General features: G+C 42.4%; 1 protein-coding gene across 1 annotated transcript in view; it reads right to left on the bottom strand.

Annotated features, from left to right (window-relative positions):
* galntl6 (polypeptide N-acetylgalactosaminyltransferase like 6) overlaps positions 1–24,354 on the bottom strand; it is a 255,001-nt gene that overhangs the window by 191,813 nt on the left and 38,834 nt on the right. Inside the window, exon 3 of the mRNA XM_053622119.1 lies at positions 7,624–7,732. Within this exon, the coding sequence (XP_053478094.1) occupies positions 7,624–7,732 (109 nt within the window). The remainder of the gene's footprint in view (positions 1–7,623; positions 7,733–24,354) is intronic.

Here is a 24,354-nt window from a genome sequence, read left to right as displayed (position 1 = left end):
GAAAATAGAAGGTACTTAGGCACCCTAATGTTATTCTACCTTTCTTATTCTTCTTCTTTTTCTGGTTAGGGTGTCCATAGAACTGTCTATTAAAAACTTGTGATGTTTGACATACTGATTGGGGAGGGTCTAAGGAACATTCCGACCAAATTTGGGCCAAGTGCTGTCAAGGATCTAGCGCCACCTTCGGGTCAAATTTGGAAGTACCTTTATGGTAATAACTTTTGAACTGTGTGTCCAAAGTTTAAAAGCCAGGCATCTCAGGATTCTCCAGGCAGAGACGAGTTCAGCGCACCCTATGACATCAATTTCTGCCTAATTAGTTTTTTCTGCTATCTTGGATTGTGTCAAAAACAGTTTGTCCGCTACTCCTCCTATAAATAGTGTCCAATCATCACCAAATTTGGCACGTCTTCAGAACATCTTCAGAGTCCATCCATCCATCCATCCATCCATCTTCTATACCGCTTTATCCTTTTCAGGGTCACGGGGAACCTGGAGCCTATCCCAGGGAGCATCGGGCACAAGGCGGGGTACACCCTGGACAGGGTGCCAATCCATCGCAGGGCACAATCACATACACATTCACACACCCATTCATACACTACGGACACTTTGGACATGCCAGTCGGTCTACCATGCATGTCTTTGGACTGGGGGAGGAAACCGGAGTACCCGGAGGAAACCCTCACAGCACGGGGAGAACATGCAAACTCCGCACACACAAACCCCCGACCCTGGAGGTGTGAGGCGAACGTGCTAACCACTAAGCCACCGTGCGCCCCATCTTCAGAGTAAGCCTCATAAAAAATATATCTGACAGCGAAGCTGCCAAACAGGACGTGAGGCTGAATTTCAGCAACGACCTTGCACACTGACACAAATCTTGGTAGGCAACTTCAGGACCATGCCCCGAGGCTATGCAACACATTCCGTGAAAGCGCCGCCTACTGGTCAAAATTTACAATAACATGCCGAAAATGCTTCCATCTAAGAGCCATTTTTGCCGAACTTTGTCCAAGCTTCACCAAATTTGGCTCGCATCATCGTGAGACCTGTCTAAAGTTGTACAAAGTAGGAAAAAAGTCCCAGACAGATGAGATAAAACCATAAACACCTTAGATTTTTTAAAAATACGAGGAGAAAAAAAAAATCATGTCAGAGCAATAGCAATCATGACCACAGGTCAAAGTAGCAACAGACAACACCACAGGTCACAGCGGTAGCGCCAGACCCAACAGCAACACCACCTTGATGCGTATTTGTTCATCAAGACATTTCCTCTTAGAGTCAGAGTCATGGACCACTGTCCATGATCAAAACATACACATCATGAGTGAAACTACAAATCAGTCTTCAGTCCCTTTGCCAAGAGTGCCAAGCTCTGCTTTCCTGTGATTGCTTACAATCAATTGAACAACAATTGTATCACAAATCTTCCGTGAATGTGCGGCTCACCGAGTCTACGTGCTTGGCCCCTGAAAATGCTGCTCGCAGCTTTAATTACTATTATTATTATTATTATGACATAAATTTCATCATATAAGACTGATTTCAAAACACGCCGTTTATTCCACTCATCCAGAAAAATAGAACGTTGTCTCAACAACCAAACAAAAACATTGTGTTTAAAAAATATATTGCTACAGTGCTATTGAGAAGAAAAAAAAAATAACAATATAGTATTCACATCTGTTCCTCAATCTGTTCATTAAAATGACTATCTTCAATGAACAAAGTTGAAGTGGTGGCTCAATAGTCAAAGTGCACCTATTATGGATTTGAAACGTGCCTAAGTTTGTTTTAGAGGTCTTGTACAATAAACTTACATGCATCCAAGGTCAAAAAACACTTTAACGTGCTCATAATTTAAACTGCAGCATTACACCCCACCCCCCGTGTCTCAAACGACTCGTTAAATTATCCTGTCTAAAGGATTCCTTCCAAAAGCCTCCTTTCAGACAGCATACTCTGCTCTGATTGGTCAGACGTCCCAGTCTGTCATGATTGGTCTACCGCTGTCAGTGCGTCGAAAAGGAAACGCCCACTACCGTAACGAGCTTCAGCTCCGTCTGTCAGCGAGCAGCCGATGAAGACCAGAGGCGGGGCTTTTTGTTACGCACCTACGTAGGTTAATACAGGAAGCAAAGTCTGGAATCACTAACGACTCGATTCAGCTGTTCAGAATCGATTCCTTCTTTTGGGAGTCGATAACTCCGTTTGTCGTGCGCTTTGATTTTTGAAACTTTACAGACTTTTTACATTCACAAACAGCTACGTATATAACACACTTTATGAAAGGTGATGTTTGAAAAAACCATAATAGGTGCACTTTAAGGCTCTGGGTTACTGATCAGAAGTCTAAGCACCACCAAGCTGCCACTGTTGGGCCCTCGAGATAGGCCCTTAACCCTCTCTGCTCCAGGGGTGCCATATCATGGCTGACCATGCACTCTGACCCCAACTTCGTAACAGGCTGAGATATATAAAAAAAAGAATTCCATTGTTCTGTAATGTATCTGTAACAAATAAAGGCTTCTTTTTTTTCTTTTCTTTCAGTTTCATTGACATTTTATCATGTTACAGATGAGGAGCTCTGCAGCATTGCTAACGAGAGCATGATGTCAATAATTTAACGGCAGCGTTCTGGCGATTATCGGTATCACAAAAGCACATTTTAATGCACACTCTCTCACAGAATCGCTCATTCTCCCACTGTTTGTGTGCAGAATGTCGTCTCTCAGTGCATAATTACCGAAACCCCACTCCCACTCCTTACTGCATTCTCCCAGGACCATGGACTCAAACAGAAAATATGATTCATAACACTGCATACTTCCCTTCTCGTGGCCATTAAAAAGATTCAGAACAGCTTGACTAAATATTAAATGCCAAAGTGTAACTAAAAGAATGCAGGCTTGCGAATGTATCAAACCCAGGTAAGAAAGCTCATTAAAAAAAACGACAAACTAAACTTTTTTTTTTTTTTTTTTTTTAAAGTTCAGAATTTCCTGTATTTCTGAACTCCGATTGTGTTTAGGGCTGTACTGAATAAACATCACAGCAATGCCTGTCCTTTCAAGTGAAGAAAAAAAAATCAAGTTTGACTCGGAGGATAAGCAGGATTCAGCTATTCAGCACGACGCTGCTGAATTCTCAAATCTGATTGGTCAGACAGTGGTGATTAATTGTCTATAACAGCAGCTCTGACAGTAGTACCATCTCACAGCGGTATATTAATGGGCTTGTTCTAATGCGTTATCGTTGCTATAGTAACACCTCATTCACTTGTATGGGACTTGGATGGCGGACAATCTGCGTAATCTAAGGCTAATAATAAACATTAAAAAAAACATGTCATTTACCCACAAAAAAACCCAAAACATCTAGTTATTCTTTCAGTAAGAAGACTTCAATTTGTTATTAACGGAAGGAGTCTCCGGTGTCAGTGTTTCGATATCGCCACGACAACGACGCTTGTACTTTCCAGAACAAGGTTGGTCTTCTTGTCTTATTAACTTCAACAGAGAGAAAAAAAAGTCTGATGAGAGAACGACTCTTTATAGCTGCGATAAGTAATATCTTGTCTCGTGGGCATTCCACATCATTAAATAATTATTAAAAAAAAAAAACTATAAATTAAATATTGCGATCATTAACAAATTGCTGAGGTATAAGAGCAATAAACGCTTCAGGACACGCTGTTATGGGAACATGATTCACTTCTGCTCTGCGTCAGGTCCCACCACACTAGCCAGTCATTGATGATTTACCTATAACAGCATGCCCCCTAAGTGTTTAATTCCTTATACTTTATAAACAGGTCGACCTTTCAAACTAACACGTTCTGTTAGTAATTCAGTGAGAAATGTTTCATACAACCGAGTGAGCTTAGTTAACATTTCCACACTCTCTGCAATGTGAATCTCCCACTCGTGCTCTCTCTGTCTAACGTCCTGGGGTAATTTCCTCTTTTACACGTGCTCCTCTGGGAGTTTATTTCCGTCCAGTTCAGCCACGTCTGGCTTTTTTTTTCCCTCCGTCCTCCTCTAAGAAAATTACAAGCTGAATTACCTTCTGTTGTTCACTAAACTCAGCGTCTAATCATTTTAGTCCCGTGGGGATACACATGTCCGTAATCTTCTATGCAGATTTTCTTGTTGGGGGATAGGGGAGGGGGAGGGGGAAGGGGAAGGGTGGGTGGGGATGTTTGAGTGCTGCTACCGGGCGTATTTAGTCTCGTAAACACTCCCTAAATCACAAAACGAAAGACGGATGCTTCTTCTATACGACGTTATTATTGTTTTATTGTATTTCGTTGTAAATTGTTGCTGGAACATCGGTTTCGACCCTTCGACCGCTTGGATGCCACGTTATGAATCGAGCGTGATCATATGACCACGTGAAATGAACATCGGGGTTTGAAGGAAATATTTTGTGGTGACTGAATTGCAGTCCGGATGAGAGCGTTTTATCACCGAGTAGACTGAGGCAAATATATATATATATATATATATATATATATATATATCTTGAAGATAAAAATAAAAACACAACTTGTCATCTTACCTTTCAAACTGAAAACTTGCCAGAAAACGTAATGTTTTTGCTTTACCGACACTGGAGACTCCTTCCCTAAATGTTAAATAAACGTCTCCTCACAGAAAACTTCAGCGTAATCGATGCTTATACACCGTGTACGAGCTTTTACTGTCGAAATTATAACAATTACGACGATTACATTGATATAAACCTGGGATTCGCAGCCGCACTATTGCCGGGGCTGCTGTTATGGGAAACGATTCAATAATTATTCATTCTGAGAAATGAACAGTGCTGTGGCCTTAAAAAGGACCACAGCAAAACTAGTTTAAACGTGTTGGAATGTGAGGCGGTGCACTGAAGCTTGTTTATGCGTCATTACTGAACGGCTATAAAAGCACAATCAAAAATACGGTTCTAGTTTACGGCTCTATTTTGTGTAATATGCACAAAAATACAAGCTGGAATCCCGTTCCATCGCATGTGTAGTGGTTAAACTGCCATCATCTACACTGCAGTCACCCAGAAAGCAATTTGTTGATCAAATGAGAGCAGATTGGTGCAAATCCATTATTTAAATCCCCTGGTTTCATATTCTGATGTCTAAAATTAGTTGGGAGTCATGAAAAATGAATGGAAGGCTTAACGTGGTGCCTGTTGGGATAAGATTTGCCACCAACAGTTGGTGTGTATCGTTAAATCTCTGACGTAATGGACTTTGTGTGATGATGTGATGTGACGTGATGTGGTGTGATGTGATGGTGGAACCCAGAACGTTCGAGCTGAAGTGTCCGTATGCAAAGAGACGCGAGACCCTGGATACACTCCGGAGGGAAAACTATTACATCACACTGTCTAATCTCACAGATCAATCTGTTTAATACGCAGACTTACGACTCCATTATACTCCAAACAGTGTAAAGCTGTAAACTATTCTGTAAGGTTCTCATTGATTAATCAGGCTTGTTGATGGCTTTTATCTGCTAACATGGCACTCTGAACTCAAGAAATATTTCTCCTCATTTCGTGTGAGGTATTGGATCAGAGCAATGTCTCCTTAATCCAAATAACAAAAACTCACTGAAGGGATGCAGATATATTACACTGGGGTGGCACTGCTAAAGGCAACACAGTAATAATGAAAGAAAAAGAGAGCGAGAGAGAGAGAGCGGGAAAGAAAGCTGTGCATGGATGAAAATCTGTCCTTATGCCCAACTGTCCCCATGATCCCTGCAGAAATCTGCTGTATTACTTCTGTCCCTGTTTCTGTGCAACGTTCTCCTTTCACTCATTCATTTACTCTCTGATCTAATGGCTGAAAAGGAGATGCGATGGGGCAACTTCGGCTCAGGTGGTACAGCAGGTTGTCCACTAATCGCAGGGTTCTAGATTCCCGGCCTCCACATGCCGAAACGTCCTCCCGATGGCTGGCTAGCTGTGTGTGAAAGTGTGTGTGAGAGTGTGTCTGAGAGTGCGTGTGTGAGTGTGTGTGAATGGGTGAATGGTAAATGAGAAACATCCAAACAAAGCACTATATAAGCGTAGACAATTTACCATAGACGAGTTGGACAATTTAGATGGATTGATGGATGAGTGGATAGTGTGATGGGTTAAATAATTGGATGATGAATGGATGGAGTATGGACAGATAGGGGTGGGGGAGATGGATGGATGGGTGAATGTACTGAAGGATGGATGGATTGGTGAGAGGACTAACTAAAGAATGCATGGATGGATGAGTGGGTGAATGATCTAACTGAAGGATGGATGGGTGAATGGTCTGACTAAAGAATCAATGAATGATGGAGTAATGGATGGATGGACAGACAGATGGGTGATGGGGAGACGGATGGATGGATCTACTGAAGGACGGAGTGAAAAAAATAACTAAAGAATGCATGGATGGACGGACAAAAGAATGAATGGACGGACAGATGGATGTAATGAATGATAGGTGAATGGATGGAGTAATGGAAGGATAGACAGACAGAAGGACGTATGGATGGGTGCATGGACTAAAGAATAGATGGATGGATGCATTAAAGGAATGATAGCGGAGTAAATGGATGATGGATGGACAGACAGAAGGGTGTGGGGGAGACAGATGTGTGAATGTACTGAAGAATGGATGGGTGGAAATATGGATGAGTAAAAAAAAATGGATGAATAGACTGATGGGTGGGGAGACAGACAGATAGATGGATGGAATGATGGATGGGTGAAAGGACTAGCTAAAGAACGGGTTTTTTTCTTTGAATGTTTGTTTGTTATTGTTTTTTGTTTCCCCCTTTCTTTTGGTTTTGGCTGTGGTTGTTTTGTTGGGGTTGTTGGGTGTGGTGTTATAATGTGTAAAATGCAAATTCCCAATAAAAATTCTATGATCAAAAACAACAACAAAAAAAAAGAACGGGTAGATGGATCGTGGAATGGACGGGCTAAATAAACGAATGAATGGACTAACTAAAGAATCGGTGGATGGCCAGACGAACAGACAGATGGATGTATTGAATGATGGATGGAGTAAAGGAAGGGTGGATGAGCAGGGGGATGGATGGAAGGATGGATGAGTGAAGGTGATGATGAATGGATGGAAGGATGGGTGGGTGAACGATCTAACTAAAGAATGAGTGGATGAACGGATGAACGAACGTATGAGCGAACGGATGAGCGAATGGATGGATACTTCATTAGTCCCCAGGGGGAAATTTGGTCAAACATGACATTAATTATGACTTAAGGTTATTTGGCTTTGTGAGCAGCAGGATAGAAGGATAGAATGGGTGGGATGGATGGGTGGATGGATGGATGGGTGTACTTTATTAGTCCCCAGTAGGAGATGTGGGCAAACCTGACATCACTGGTGACTCAAAGTTAACTGCATTTCACATGTCTGTCAGTCAGGGATGTGAAATCACTCCACTTTAACTATAGGCAGTGGGTCTATAATTTACTACTGCAAAAGAGACTTGTAACATCATCAAACATATAATAAAACTCAAACAGAAAGGACGGGTGGAGGAATGAGTGAGTAAACGGACCGAATGTGTGTGTATTCCAGATGCTGAGGTGTTGTGGGCTTACCAATACGCATCTCGTCTCTCCTTATGCTCTCGTTGTCGTGCCAGTCTCTTCTCCTCAAGCCGTCTGTCCAGCTGTAAACATGTCCATCACTCAGTCCGAGCGCAAATCCCTGAAAAGGAGAAAGACCTCAGAGTGTGCCACCTGCATCGCTTCCGAACACCACTCGGCTACGCCTCTAACCGTGGAGGCTCAATTAAACAATTCGATCTTTTATTTATTAGCAATATTAAGATCCCTGATCAAAACAGAGGGATAAAACAATAACGAACAACTGATACCTTACCAAAGCGGTTCTAGAAACACCTTTCTGATAAATCTTAAAGGGAACCCCGACTATGAAGACTCGTAGGCCTTAACACGCAATAATTGCCCCCTCCTACTAAAATACCTTGTTAGAAACACATGAAATATGTTCATTACTTTAAAAATCCTCCATATTTAAGACAGATTTTAACCTACGTAGGCCGCCCTTACGTGACATGTGGGATGCGCTCTGAGTCGATGATGGAAAATGGTTGCGCTTGAGCACTCAAAAGAATTAGTCCCTAGCCCCACAGCAGGAAAAGAATATCACAGTGTGCTGCTTTTGGCTGGAATTTTCTAGTTCTTGTGTACTGTGATACAGGTTAGTGCAGTGTTTTTTTCTTTACAGTACATTCTCATACCATAAAACTCATACCATAAAACTGTAAAATTAGCCTAAAACGCCTAGCCATGACATACCCAAAGTAAACTAAATATTTGTACATAATTGGATCATTTGGACCTTCGCCAGTGTAACAAGACCGTTCCTGTGAGGATGTTATGGATCAGTGGATTACGTCATATGAGGTGAGTTGCCTCCATTTCGTAAGTGTTTGTTTGTATGTCGGTGGTCTGACAGAGACGTTGATTGTAGCTGCTGTTGTGATTGTATCTCAAAATCAATCGAATATATCAATCAAATCACAAGAATCTTAGCTTTCCGAAGACACGAGTACCTTCGTACACGTAGCGGCTGTGTAGATAGCATAGACTTGCTCGTAACATGGTGACAGCGCGTTAACGGGCCGTCGGAATTTTAACACGTTAAAGTATACGGCGGTGAGATGATAGCCGATCACCTCCACGATTATTGATATTAGAATACGTTTCGTCATAAAACCATCGCTCTCGGTCGGCGTAGACGTGCGGTTTGCTACACGGACACCGTGGATTTTACCCCGCTCTCGCCTCCTCACCTCTTCGTTCTGAGTAATCTCTTCTATATCAGCCTCCTCGCTTATGTTACGCCCGGGTTCAAACTGAAAAGGCCGAAGACGTGTTTACACCTCTGTAGGGTCGCTGCAGAATCAAGACCGTCGCGACCGTTTGACGTCGCTACCCAGAACACATCGCGACGTAAACAGCAACGGTGGCCTACGAGTACACGGATTTTAATTTATTCATTTATTCTTTTTTTTAAACTGACGTCTAGAGTGGTTTTGTATCGCGGATTTATAAAGCGGATGTCGGCGTTAATCTAATAAGCCATACAAGTCTTCATAGTCGGGGTTCACTTTAAGAGTAAAATAATTTATCTGCGCAAATAGCTTGTGCAAAACACACCCTTTTTCTTTAGATCTGATAAGTTTATGGCTGTGTGCATTTCATTATATTGAGATACGTCTTTTAATCTCTTAAGTAATTGCATAAAACACACACACACACACACACACACACACACACACACACACACACTGCCCGTCTCCCTTTGGTGCTTCACTCTTTTGAGGATTGTGCAACTTGGTGATTTGCCACAAACTAATTTATCTTTCCTTCCTCTCGTTTATTGCTTCTGGTATTTATATTAGTCCGGCACTAAAACACACAGCCGCTTACAGTCTCGATTAAAATCGAGCACGGTGTCTGAGACGACTCTAAAGGTAGGTCTGTTACTCTGAAACGTCACCTATTTGTGTGACAAAAGTCCTATTTTTTCAATAAACCGGAGCAAATAGCCGAAAAGTGCAGCGATAATAAGGCAAACTGCGCCGATCCGACCGAGAATTGGAGAAAATGGACCGTTTCCATTTTCAGCATTTGACCTGCTTCCTGGTATTTATCTTGCCCGAGGTCGGTGTTTCTCCATCGCTCCATTTCAGCAAATAACGCTGGAGGAAATTTACATAACCCCAGACCTCGATATGAAATAATTTCTTCGTCGTCTGCTGAAAGGTAATTCGGTTCTTAGAGCGCACACTTTCAGGCCTCGACGTTATTTATTCCTGCTCTTCTGCTACTCTGCAGTTTTCACACAACTCGAGGATTTGACACCCAGAGGAGAAGGAGCACTGTCCATATCCAGCTCATAAAGATGAGGTCACGCGGAGGCAAAAGCAGCTAGAAATCTTTCATTACCTGCCCTCAGGGGCATTGCTGTTAACTACGAGGATTGAATTTCTCTAAATGAGGTGCTGCCTAGACTGCCTTCTCTCACTGCATCCCTGCGTGCTGCAAAGTAATGAAGCAGCGCAAAAAGCACACCCCCCACCCACACACACACACACACTTACTTAATGGCCACTTCAATAGGAGCACATGTAACCTTGCTCATTCCTGCAATCAGCCAATCATGTGGCAGCATCACAATGCGTAAACTCGCAATGCTTTTCTGCTCATCACAGTTGTAAAGAGTTACCTTAGACTTCCTGTCAGTTACCTTAGACTTCCTTTCCTCTGAGCTCTCTCATCAAGAATGTGTTTTCCGTCACAGGACTGCCCCTCCGCTGGATGTTTTGTTTGCTCGTCTGTGAAAAATCCCAGAATATTCAAACCGGCCCCTCTGGCACGGTCGCAGAAAGTCGCAGAGATAACCCCCGATGGTCTCATGTGAACATTAACAGAAGCTCTTGACTTGAATCTGCATGATTTTATGCACTGCGCTCATGCGCCACATGACTGGCTGATTGGAATTGCATCAATATGCATGTGTACAAGCGTTCCTATTAAAGTGACCAGTCAGTGTGTAGTGAAACGATCCAGACTAACTACACCGTACATTCCCAGTCAAATCCAACATCCATCAATCCATGTGTTCTAAAGCCTTGTAGACGAGAGGTTTTTTTTTTTATATATATGCGTGCCAGAGAACAAAAAAGGAAAACTCTACAGTCCGGTGATAGCTGTTTAATAAAACATCGCGTTTTCACTTCTTATTCCAGCAGCCTGACTCGGCCTTGAATAAATTCATGCGTCTTCTTTTCATGCTGTCTTTTTTTTTTGCCGCTCTGATTCGGCCACGGGCGCCTCAAACATCCCGGCACGGGTTCGTGTTTAAAAAACAAGAGCAAACAATGTACCACGCACCCAGTAAAGTAAAGAGACCAAAAATCCAGTGTTGTCTTGTTTTGGTCTCTGGTGTGGGAAGTGCACGATGCCAATCTAGCAGACAGTGAAGAACAAAACAATTTCACACACCACAAACAGCATCAAGTACCTGTGCTCTGCTGGCATGACGGAGCAAGACAAACTAACGTTTGGAGTACTTTACAAACCGAAAACAAGCACTTCACACCTCCTTTAACGCACGCACAACATAATCCAATTAACACGGAAACCTTTCCTGCATCTGGAAACAATCAGCAGGTTTGGTACACGACACCGTGGTGTGATGCGGCCGGACACGAAGCGGCGTTACTCTTAACTATTACTCGTAATTATTATATAAGATGTTTTATATTATTATATAAAAAATGTTCCCCAGATGAGGACGGGTTCCCTTCTGAGTCTGGTTCCTCTCAAGGTTTCTTCTTCGTATCATCTCAGGGAGTTTTTCCTCACCACCGTCACCACCAGCTCGCTCAATAGAGATAAATCCACACGCTTAAAATCTCTATCCTGTGTTTATATATTTCTGTAACGCTGCTTCGAGACACGATATCCGTTGTTAAACGCGCTATACAAATAAAAACTGAAAAGCCATTTTTATTTATTAAAGATCATACATTATGTTTACGTTTCGTGTTGCGGAACGTCCGTGAAACAAGTCAGTCGCTGTCATTTTCACACTCTATCTCTTTTTCTGGCCTTCCTAGACTTTTCATGAAGTATGAAAGCGGTTTTCGGGTCTGAGAGCAGTCCAGAGAACCTCTTGAAAATAGTGGTCGGCACAAATCGTGGAAGCTGTACGCCGTCTGCGCTACGTGCCAAGCAATGTGATCGTGAAAGAGATCGAACGCATGGGCGGCTGTGGCTCAGGTGGTAGAGCGGGTTGTCCGCTAGTCGTAGCGGCGGTTCGATCCCCAGCCCACGTGACTGCACATGCCGAAGTGTCCTTGGGCAAGAGCCCCAAGTTGCTCCTGATGGCAAGCTAGCGCCTTGCACGGAAGCTCTGCTACCATTGGCGTGTGTGAACGGGTGAATGAGAACCCGTTTGTAATACCGTTAAGGTTAAAAAAAAAACACTATATAAGTGCAGACCATTTACCATTTGATTCCAATTGTGACATTATTTCAAGTTTTGTGATGGCAAGGGATGAAGTGATGCGCTGCTGTGGTCACTGAAAGAGATGGAAGACCTTATCAATATATAAAACTAGACCTTTATAGGACAGGAGTGCTGTAATTAGCTCACCTTTGTGATGCGAGTGTTTGCGATGAGAGCTTCTTGAAAAACAAACGTCTCGTACCGACCGCGCTGCTAAAATTCTTCTTAAAAACGTAAAAAATATACATTTTTAAAAGTACTAATTGAATCAACCGCACGTAGGTTGTCCGGGAGAGAGTTCCACGGTTTAGCCCGTAGTGACTAAAGGCCGACTCGCCGCTTTTCAGCCGCGTTTTGGGTAAAACCAGCAGGTTGTGGTTGGATGACCTGAGTGATCTAGCAGGAGTATATTTATTAAGTGATCATATCACAAAGGTATGTTGGAGCACCACCATGAAGACATTTTAAAAATGAATAACAGGATTTTAAAACCAATTCTGGAAGACACAGGTCGTCAGTGAAGTGATTTAAGTGCTGGAGTGATCTGATTCTTCGGTCTAGTACGTCTCGGGATTCTTGCAGATGCATTCTGAACTCTTTGTAAGTGTTTGATGGAGCTCTTTGGTAAGCCGACCGAAACACTGTTGCAGTAGTCGAGTCTAGATGTAACAAATGCATGCACAGTATGAGTATCTGTGGGGGAGAGAACATCACCTACTTTAGAGATGCTACGAAGGTGATAATATGCTGTTTTACAAACACTGCTAATATGTCTTTTGAAAACCGAGATCACCGTCAAACACGATCCCTAAATTCTTAACGCAGTCATTCGCCTTGAGAGACGAGGAGTCTAGATATGGCATAATGAACTTTCTCTGTGCGTCATTTCCGATGATAAGTACTTCTGTCTTATCTTTATTTAGCTGCAGAAAGCTCTGTGATATCCGCAAGTTTACGCTATCTATGCAGTTCACAAGGGTGCTAATGGACTTGTGGGCATCTGGTGCAAGTGTGAGATAAGAGTTGTGTGTCATCGGCATACTGATGGAAGGAGATGTTATATCGATTAATTACACCAGCTAATGGCAGCATATATAAGTTAAATAACAATGGACACAAAAATTGAGCCTTGGGGAACACCACAAGATATCGCATGACATCTGGAGATGTGTGTACCCGGTGCAACATAATATTCCCTGCCACTTCAGTAGGATCTAAACCAGGGGTGTCCGATGTTACCCACAAAGGGCCGGTGTGGGTGCAGGGTTTCACTCCAACCAAGAAGCCATTTTCAAGTTGTTTTTACAGATAGCTTGGTGAACCATAAGCTTTGTGTGCTTTCATTGCCCTTCTACTCTTCCGCAGTCTCTTTTTAGATTTACAATGGAGGTACTATTTCTCCAAGGGGCAGCTTTAATTATCCCAGACACACTTTTTGTTTTTATAGAGGCAACAGAGTTAATGCATTTGGTCAGCCGGACATTACAGCTCCCCACTAATGCTAATCCTACCCCAAGGAAGGGAGTGAAAGACGGGGAAGAGATGATATGAGCTCCATGAAGTTCGCAGCAGTGAGATGGCACTTAGTGACAGTCCTCTTATCACTCAGTGTTAGTACATGATGAAATTTCAAAGAAGACACAATAGTGGGCAGAAATGACAAATGTCGACTGTCTTTGGTTCATTAATAGCTAAATCGTACGAGATCACCAGATCCGGTGTATGGCCGTGTTTGTGTGTGGGGCCAGATACGTGCTGCATGAGGCCAAAAGAGGTTAGTAACCCTGTGAAGCTGACAGTCCATGGATCAGAGATTACATCCATATGGATGTTGAAATCACCGGTAATCAACACATATTCATAGTCAGTTAATGTCCTAGAAAGCAGTGCCCCGAAATCATCAAGAACACCTTCGTTAGGTCTAGGACGGTGAAAGATAACTAGTAACATTTCAGACTGATCACTCTTGATATGCACTGGAAGGTACACAAATGTTTCAGATTTCCCCAGAGAAATATGTCCATCCATCCATCTTCTATACCGTTTATCCTTTTCAGTGTCACGGGGAACCTGGAGCCTATCCCAGGGAGCATCGGGCACAAGGCGGGGTACACCCTGGACAGGGTGCCAATCCATCGCAGGGCACAATCACATACACACTCACACACCCATTCATACACTACGGACACTTTAGACATGCCAATCAGCCTACCATGCATGTCTTTGGACTGGGGGAGGAAACCGGAGTACCCGGAGGAAACCTCCGCAGCACGGGGAGAACATGTAAACTCCGCATACACAGGGCCATGGTGGGAATCCCCGACCCTGGAGGTGTGAGGCGAACGTGCTAACCACTAAGCCACCGTGCGCCCCCAGAGAAAGTATGGCGGTATAGACAGGCAACATCCCCGCCCTTCTCATTCATTCCAGGCATACAGAAGAATGAAAATCCTGGTGGTGGGTATGTGTGAGTGTATGTGTGTGTTTATGTTTCATTAAGTATAAATTTGTAATTACGGTCGAGCCATGTTTCTGTCAGGAAAAGAAAATCCAGCTTATGTTTTTCAACAAGTTGGCTAATTACAAAAGCCTTGTTTGTTAATGGCCGTTCATTTAGTACTGTGGATTTCAGAACAGAGAGATGTCATTGCTCGGTAAAATAATGACTTGCACAGTTCACCTTAATTCAATGACTTAAAATGGATTCGAGGACCTCTTCTATTTCCTACGGCCGTGCCACCGAGTATCGCAAATGACCAGAATATTCTGAAAAGCAGCATGGTTACGTTACCTACGTGTCAGACGCTGCTGAAAATGTAGTAGGGGAAGGAATAAACCTTGCGGTGCGATGCTGACTGAGCGTAGTTATAGAAGCCCAGGCCCTGGAGAATTTTTCTAAAGAATAGTGGGCAGTTTAACTGCTCAGGACAAACAAGGGACTCATGAACAACTATCAAGTATTTGGGCAGAATATGAAAATGCTCATATGTTATAGCAGCTATAAACAGGCAAAAATAAATAATAATAATAATAATATTTACATTTACATTTACGCTTATCCAGAGCGACTTACATTTATCTCATTTATACAACTGAGCAGTTGAGGGTTAAGGGCGTTGCTCCAGGGCCCAACAGTGGCAGCCTGGCAGTGCTGGGGCTTGACCTCATGACCTTCTGATCAGTCACCCAGAGCCTTTCACCACTGAGCCACCACTGCCCCATAATATTAATATTATTATTAATAATAATAATAATAATCTCCTTGAATAAAAATTCACAGTTTCAACAATTTTCTTTATTAAAAAAACAGCACATTTATAATGTTTATTGTTAGACTTACATTATTATGAGCGTTTGCCATGTAAGCCCGTATGATTGGGCCGTTACTATAGAAACGATAACGTATCAGACTGAGTGCGGTGAATTTGCAGCTGCACTACTGTCAGAGCTGCTGTTGTAGAAAACTCATCAACGATTCACAGCGCACCACCAAATGTTATGTGATCCTTTTGTAGCCCCACAGCACACACACACACACGCACGCACACACACACACACACACACACACACACACACACACACTGTCTTGTGTGAGACGGATGACCTTGCAGTCATCTGCCCGTGGTCTCCTGAGAAATCCTGCCGAGGCCAGCATTGATAAAAAGTGCCACTTCATGGACTAAACTTAAAAGTTCAAAAGTTCATCTAAAGCTGAGCATCTCTCTGTCTCTCTGTCTCACTCTCTCCTCAACATTTCTTCCGTTCCAGTGCTCTCTGGCACATCTGGTGGTTCTCTGGCAGTCCTTCTGCTTCCTCCATACTGATTCCAGTAAATTTAGCAATTACTGACTCGGCACAGAAAGCGGTGGGGCGACCGTCTGCGCGATGTTCTGCTTGGTTCGGGGGCCGACGGAAACCTGCTGTAGATTCTGCCGCTGTGGTGCTTTATTTGATATGTTTTGCGGGTCCGTGTGCTGAAATAGAAAAATCTTAGAGGGGTGTCTGTATACGAGCTAAACAAAATGAAAGCGGCGCTGGGAGCGAGATGATGTTGACGTAACCGCAATAGCGAAGAAGCCCGTCGGTGTATGGATCAGCCGAGTAAACGATTAGTGCGAACGTACTTAAACTTATGAAAGAACGTTATTGGATGCAAGCACACGCATCGGTACAAAATGACAAAATAAATAAATAAATAAAATAGATACAGAGAAGAAAAAAAACCACAAAACATTCCAGTTAGGGTTAGGGGTTAGGGTTAGGGGAGTTAGGCTTAGGGTTAGGTTAGGGGGGTTAGGGTTAGGGGTTAGGGTTAGGGGGTTAGGGTTAGGGGCTAGGAGGGTTAGGGTTAGGGGTTAGGGTTAGGGGAGTTAGGCTTAGGGTTAGGGGGTTAGGGGGGTTAGGGTTAGGGGTTAGGGTTAGGGGGTTAGGGTTAGGAGGGTTAGGGGGTTAGGGGTTAGGGTTAGAGGGTTAGGATTAGGGGTAAGGGTTAGGGGGGTTAGGGGGTTAGGGTTAGGGGGGTTAGGGGTTGGGGGTTAGGGTTAGGGATTAGGGTTAAGGGGTTATGGTTAGGGATTAGGGTTAAGTGGTTATGTTTAGGGATTAGGGTTAAGGGGTTATGGTTAGGGATTAGGGTTAGGGGGTTAGGGTTAGGTTAATTGGCACTGGTGTGATGTTTAGAATTTCTCTAAACGTAAGGTTTTAAGCTCAAAGATTTAACCGAACATCTTCATTGGATTAATACGCAAACAGGACACCCAGAAAACACGTTACGCTGGCAGGAGGTAGTGAGGATCCAGGTTTATAGAGACACGTGTGATGCTGGCTTGTGTAACCGTGAGGAGAACCAGGAGCAGGACTGCAGCAGGGGTTTGATACTGACAAGGGAACTCTTGCACACTTTGCTGTCCTTTTTGCCACCTAAAATCCAGAAATAGCACCATTACCAGCTGTGAGGCTAGACCACACACACACACACACACACGTTTTACTTTTTTGTGAAGCCCTTCCATTGATATAATAAGCAAAGCAGGAAAGCTGAGTGTGAATTTGACGCGCTGCTTCCTGCAGCCAGAGCCCTCGCTTCTGCTTCCTGCAGCCAGAGCCCACACTTCTACTACAGCAGAAACACCGGTGTGAATTCGATGGCGTTTTCCTTTAACGAATTCAGAGTACTTTGGTCAAAGACACTTACACGGTGATCTAATCTGTTTTTATAAAGATGAATCAGACTCGGCGACCCAAAACCATTGCGCCAAGTCAAACATGATATCGTAATGCGTTTCTGATATTTTTTAAGCACTATAGCATTAGAGCTGTTGCTTAGTGATTCTGGTTTTCTGCCTGAATGCAGCTTTAGTTGCTTAAAGTCCCTCGTGATTATCGTCGCTACGGTAACGGTAAAATCCCTGCAGAAGGGCACGCTGTGAGGACATCTGACATGTTCCCATCATTGCGAGGACATCGGGTCCATTTTGGTTATCTCAAAGGGATAAATATGTACACACACACACACACACACACACACACACACACACACACACACACACACACACATTTGTATTATCGTCCCTTCCAAACCTTCCACTGACATTATTATTAATGTAGCTAAAAAATTCATTATGGGGACCAGCCGAATGTCCCCGCCGAGTAAAAACTGTCAGATAGTCCTGTCTATTCGGGGGACATTTGGTCCCCTATGAGACGAAAAAATATGGCCGCGTGCCTCTTTTGTTTTTTTAAGCTGGATCAGGTCTCTCGTAAGTGACTGTCCCGATCCGACATCGAATCGAGTTAGTTCCCTTCTTACGTAGAGGAAAGAACATAAACCGACACTTTCAAAAGTTTTCTGGCATCGTGGAAAAAAAAAAAAAAAGTGTGTTCACTGCTACTTCTCTGAGCTGCGTTAATAAGACACGAAAGCCTACAGTCTAGACACACGCTGGCCGTCCGTTCACCTCTCTGGTTTCTCCACAAACGAAGCCGAAACCGATCGTGTGAATCCGAATGCCTACTTCACCACTAAACAAATAACAGATAAACAGGTGCTTAAGTTCTTTCATGGATAAATAGCTTGCTAAATGTTTTTATTTTCAATTTATAACAACAAATCACCTGTCATGGTGACCGGCTTGTGGTTACTGACGCAATGGTCATGTTATTCTTAAAAAAAAAAGACAGAGAGAGAGAGAGGTAGAGAGAGAGAGAGAGAGAGAGAGAGAGAGAGAGAGAGAGAGAGTATTTCATTTAAGTTTTATATAAGTAATCCCTTTTAGTGTTACACTCCAAGAAGCAAAGATCTGCATAAAATATCATATTTTAGACAAGTACTTGAATAAACACACCAGTGCATGAGGGCACATTATTAAATATGAATTCATAAAACTTTCAGGAAGGTTAGGGATAAAGTGCAAAAAGGCATGACAACAAACTCAGCTACTGAAAATTAAAAATAGAAATGATTATGTGGTGTGAATCCAGATTACATGAGACTTTTATATTGAAAATAAATCCATTTATTTGGCTGGACCACCCCAGTGTGTATTTCTCCCCCCTCGTTAGCATCGCACTCCGAAGCTAGCGATCGCGATGTTTCATTTATTTAATAAGTAAGAGTTTATATGTAGATTTAATGTGGCGGAACATCTCGAGACTCCTTCTTTAAATGCTACATAAATGTCTCCTTTGTCACAAAAACGTATTAATGGCTGATTATGTGGAGCGTAAGCTCTCGAAGACTGACGGTTTTAAACGTCTGTGTGAAAACGGCGTGTCCGCAGCTGGGAGATCGGTAAAGATAAAGCGTGATGTATCTCGTAATATGTTTTTCCTTTTCCCGCTTGCTGTGTGTCCTATACTGACTTAATAACCTGCTCTCTGACTGTGGAGCGGAGCGGCAAAACATCTCCCTCTGATGCGTCTTAGCTTCCCGTGGCCGCGCTGCCGAACAGATAAATCCGTGAACGTCTTTGCTCTCAAAACACGGACGCGGTTTGAATCGAGAAAACGAAACGGCGCGTCGTTTATCGGGGCTGCTGTTCGCCGCAGAGTGCAAGCGTGGGGAGTTTATTAAAACTTTATAACGCGTTCAGTTGCAACGAATAACTCGTTAATTTCATGTACAGCCCTGATTCCAGATTTCTGTCCTTGTTAATGGCTAATTAAGAAAAAAACAACAACATCCACATCAAATTCTGTTAAAGATCTATAGTCGGGTTGCAGCCATATTCCGAATATGACGTTTATATGCGTACAGGCATCGGAATATTCCTGTATACGTGGCTGTTGTGAGCCGTTCCTAAATACCTAGCCTACAGCTAAGGATCTGTCAGCACCCACGATCCCTTGCGGACCGAGCGTGCGCATATATTTTCCGAATAAGGTGCTTACACGAACAAATTTCCGATTAAAACCGGCATATTCCAGGGGTGCGAATCCGAATTTGAGGAATCGGAATATTGTCTTAATCAGATTGCGGTGTTTATGTGACTCAGTGCTAATTCGGATATTTTCAAATCACGTAATATCGGAATATCGATGTGTATGTAAACGCAGTCGTTGACTAATACTGTATAATGGTAGTGCTATGGCGTAATGATGAGATATGGCGTATGTCTGGCCACGCCCCCTTCTTTTTCCCATCAGAGCCGCAGGAGATACCGTGTAAAAGAAAACATATTTAAATTCAGTTGAACCTCACTGTCGTTTTCAACACTTCACTGACTCAAATTTTTCCCTACACAGATCCTAAATAACATATACATTTATGACGTAAAATAACAACTCACCTGGGATTAGCTACAGAACACGCCATAACGAGGTCTGACTAATCTCTTATGACTCCAGGTGAGGATGTACAACTTATAATTCAAGCGACTGCGAAGCACAGACACGAGGAAGCATTTTCAATTAGTCGTTAGAATAAAAAGGTCATAATGTATTTGTCAGGCAAAACACTTGTTACAGCAGCACTAAAATGGCCCTGGTAACTGCAGCGATTGTTGATTGGAGCATTAAAGCAAAAGCAATTTCATGATCTGCTAAACAGCATTACCATATTGTAAGCACACACCAGCTGTCTTCCGCTGTTATTGTTAAGGCATGAGGCTCGGTGGAGTCCTCGTTCCTCCAGCAGCCGGTGTGAATGGGGCTGCATTATAAAAGGCAGTGAGTCACACGTCTGTAACGCTCACATTATAACACACTGGCTGTCCTCGCGCGCCATACTGTAAAAACTCGATCTGCAAAAAATAAAGAAATAAAGAAATAAAAACCCGAGTGACACTCTGCTGCGAGGATCACGTTTGCAAATAATAATCGCAACATTCGCGCATTTTAACCCTGCGTTTTACACGATGCCTCACCCGCGTCTTACGTTTACGTTCGTACTTTTTCATTTTGCAGACGTTTTTTTTTTTTTTTTTTTAAAGTGTCTTACAAGTGAGGCTGAATAAAATACAGGCATCTGGCCTTTCAGAGACATAGTTATAATAATAATAATACAAGGGCTAAGTATCCATCTCCTGCCCCTGTTGTAAGAGAGATGAAGGAAGGAGAAGCAGCAAAAAAAAAACAAAAAAAACACAATCGCTGGATCGAGTACTAGTACACGGGAGTGACGCAAACTTTAGATCAGGGTTTTCGATACCAACACCTTTAAACACAAGCGCTTGCATTTACTCGAGAAATCTGAGATAGAAAATACAGACTGAACATGCAGATAACGAGTCTTTTTATTCTTTCTAAAATAATAATAAAAAAAAAGGCTAATACGATGAGACGTCCAAAAGTTTGTGGACACCTGACGATCACACTCGTGTGCTTGTCGAACTCCCCCGACCGTTCTTAGTGTTATACTGTAATAACCTCCACTCGTCTGAGAAGGCTTTGGGAGTGTAACTGTGGGGATTTCTTCCCAATCGCGCACATGAGCATTAGTGATGTCAGGCACTGATGTAGAAGGTGAGAAGGTGTTCCAGTTCAGGTGTACAATCGGGTACTTCATACTGTACTTTGTGGCAACGGTTTCGGGAGGAACAACATATGGGCGTGACGGTCAGGTGTCCACAAACTTTTGGCCAAACAGTGTATGAATGAGAAGATGGCAAGCACTCAAAATAAATCTACTAAGAGTCTAGCATATTGCCAATATATTACTAGTTATTAGATATAACAACCGCATTTATCACTGCACATTGGTTTCCACTGCACCCTCATTATTCAGCTGCTTATAAAATAAAGTAGCACTTGATCCAGCACGTCCCGTTATTGTGCGTTTTGCGTCTAAAGTTACTTATGCACGCGGTTTTATTAAGCCACGAGATACTAAATTGAGTTTGTAAAATCGCAATACGTGAGTCGGAAGTAGGATTATTTAATCAGTTTAATTTTTGTTATATTATTTTTCAAAATATAAAATGATATTTTTGTTCGTTTAAAGCACTCAGCTGTAAATGAATACATTTTATTTTTTTTAAAAAACGTGCTTTGAAGGAGTTTTGAAGGATAATCTGACCCAGCATTCATCTGCTACTCTCACAGCTCACTTCATGCTAACCGATAAGTTTATCTATAAACAACTCAGCACTTGAGATAAGCAATGTCAAGACTGTCTTCTCCAATGTCCTCCGTGTGGAGAGAAAAAAAAATGAAACGTGGACACAGATTATACTATTTATTAATTAAATAATAGTGTCATATTTATGCATGGGCGTAACCACGCATTCTTTGGGGGGGGTCGTGTCCCCGCCAATGTTGAGGAAATACCAATCTGTCCCCCCCAATATACAGTACAAAATATTTTCTATATGTCCCCCTTTAATGAACCCTGCCAATGGATCTTCATCTATTCTATTTATTTATGTCTATTCCTTTTTAATATATTTCCGTTTGTTAAGGAAAATCGGTGTGTTCCCCCCTCCAATTGTACACTCGGTTGCGCCCATACCCAACAAAAGTTGGTTGATATATTTTAGCAGCTCACTCTGTAAGATATGGAGACAGCGGCCAAGTGTAGAAAAGTGCAGCAGAACATACAAGCTTTTTATTCAGACAGTAAGTAACTAATTACCTAAACAGTAGGTAACCTTAGCTTGGGTATAGAAGGCATCGTACCATGGCTTGGTTTGTTCTTAAGAACGTCAATTAACTTTTGATATTTGCACACCCACGAAGTAGGCTAGGCTAACGTCAGTTCCAGTTTTTGACCATTAACGTTCCGTTCACTTGCACATCCTCCCGCCGAGTTCGCTGTGAACCCTCACGCTGTGACAGACCGTTATAAATGCGAGTGGAAGTGAGGAAAGTTTCGTTCCGTTACACTACATTTGGGTTAAGGACGACTAAGTGGACTCCCCCAGTGTCCATACCATGGTTACGCCCTTGTATTTATGTATTTAATATTGGACTGGCAATTAATATTTTTTGTGCATTAATAGCCAGAACATAGCCTATATTTCAGCATGACATATCATGGATACACCAAACTGTCAGCGGTACTGGACTTAATACCCCGAGCCGATATCGGACAAGAAAAATGGGCTTTAAGTCTGAGGATGGAATCGCACATGACTCAGACACGCCTTCGGTTTTTTTTTTTGCAAGCTCCACCCTCTGCAAAAAACAACAAGAAGTAACACTTCTGGATATAAAGAAAACAAGCCTGGATAGCAATGCAGTACACACACACATACAATACACACACTCAGGGAACGAGAGTTAACGATGTGCAAGTTCTCTGTAGTTCTTTTCTCTAAAGATTTACAAGCAGAGCTCTTCAGTGCCTTTTCCAACACTGCCGTCTAATTATGTCATCCAGTGATGCTTTCTAACGCTCACCAAAAGAAAAAAACAAAACAAAAAAAAACCCTGAATTCAATCTGGTTTCAAACAGAAGGCTGTATTGTGAGGCGTGTTGTGCTGGGTAAAGAAAATCCGTCCTGAATGACCTACAGTAAAATCTGGAAGAATAATGGCTAAGCCAGTTTACTGCTGAAGGCCAAGTAAAAAAAAAACAAAAAAAAGAAAAAAAGGAAAATAAATAAATAAATAAATAAATGATGAGAACATGGGTGACTTACAAATTCTTTTTTAAGCAGCTCTTATGAAACAGTGTTGTCAGTGTGTTTCTAAAGCTATGATAACAGCATCTGTCAGATTTTCTTGTTTCGAACAGCTACGAAATGAATGAATCGGCTCGTCTTTAAAGGACGGCGGTTTTCCCGAAACAACGCACCGAATCGAGACGCTTTCGGACGGCTCGTGAATAGATTTACTTCACGTTGCCCCGAGATGGAGATGGGTTGTGTTTGCCTGTATTTTGTGTCGAGAATTAAGTGCTTGGAGATTGATAATAAAATATGTGAACATTCACAAAGCCTGTGTGAGCTGTGTGAACGTTTCTCGACTAGATGTAACGTACACTACGGGTCAAAAGTTTGGGGACGCTCTGTCACATAATGTAGGCTGAGACGGAAGCAATTGCAGGTATGGCGGGTTAATAAAATAACAAGTCTAAAGGATCAGGCAGAAATCAGTGTACATAGGCAGGCAAGGGTCAAACGATCAGGAAAACAGGCTAAACTAGGCAACTGGAATAACGACAGAGACTGTGCAAATGAGCGTAATACTTCGCAAAATCATTATGTAGAAACAGTCTCTATATGCTGTGGAGTGAGTGTGTGTGTGTGTGAGATTGGTAACAGGTGCGTGTGATTAGAACTCCGGAGAAGGTGAACGTGTGCGTGTGTGGGAAGTGTAGTCCTCTTCGGCCATAGTTGTAGTTCGTGGTGCTTCCTGGGAAATGGAGATGCTGGTTTGCTGTGATATGACATGTTTCTCACGATCTTAAAATCCTTTTGATCTGAAGGTGTGTAAAAAATATAATCGTCCTGACATATTCGTGTCTTTCATTAGACTGAAACTAACATTTTATTTACAAAAAAATACTTGTTTTAAACGGACGACTCGGAGAGAAATATTCCGAAAAGTATCCGATAAGAGTCCGGCGTCGGCGGGTACTCCTTTAATACTGTTTAAAAAGCAGCTCAGGGAAATTCCTCAAGAAATCAGGTGAGAAAACGCCGAGAATACATTTCTGGAAATTCTAGGCGAGAAAGCCCGTCTACTTTGAAGATGCTAAAATATGAAATTATTTTGGATTTTTTTTTTTTTTAACATAATTCCCATAGTTCCATTTGTGTTACTCCAGAGTTTTGATGACTTTACTATCATTCTAAAATGTGTAGAAAACAATAATAAAAATAAGGAATGAGTGTCTAAACTTT

This window comes from Ictalurus furcatus, chromosome 3, assembly GCF_023375685.1.
Source record: "Ictalurus furcatus strain D&B chromosome 3, Billie_1.0, whole genome shotgun sequence".
In the NCBI taxonomy this organism is placed as follows: Eukaryota; Metazoa; Chordata; class Actinopteri; order Siluriformes; family Ictaluridae; genus Ictalurus; species Ictalurus furcatus.
Note: the sequence above shows the minus strand (reverse complement) of the source record. Positions and strands in the feature narration are given on the sequence as shown.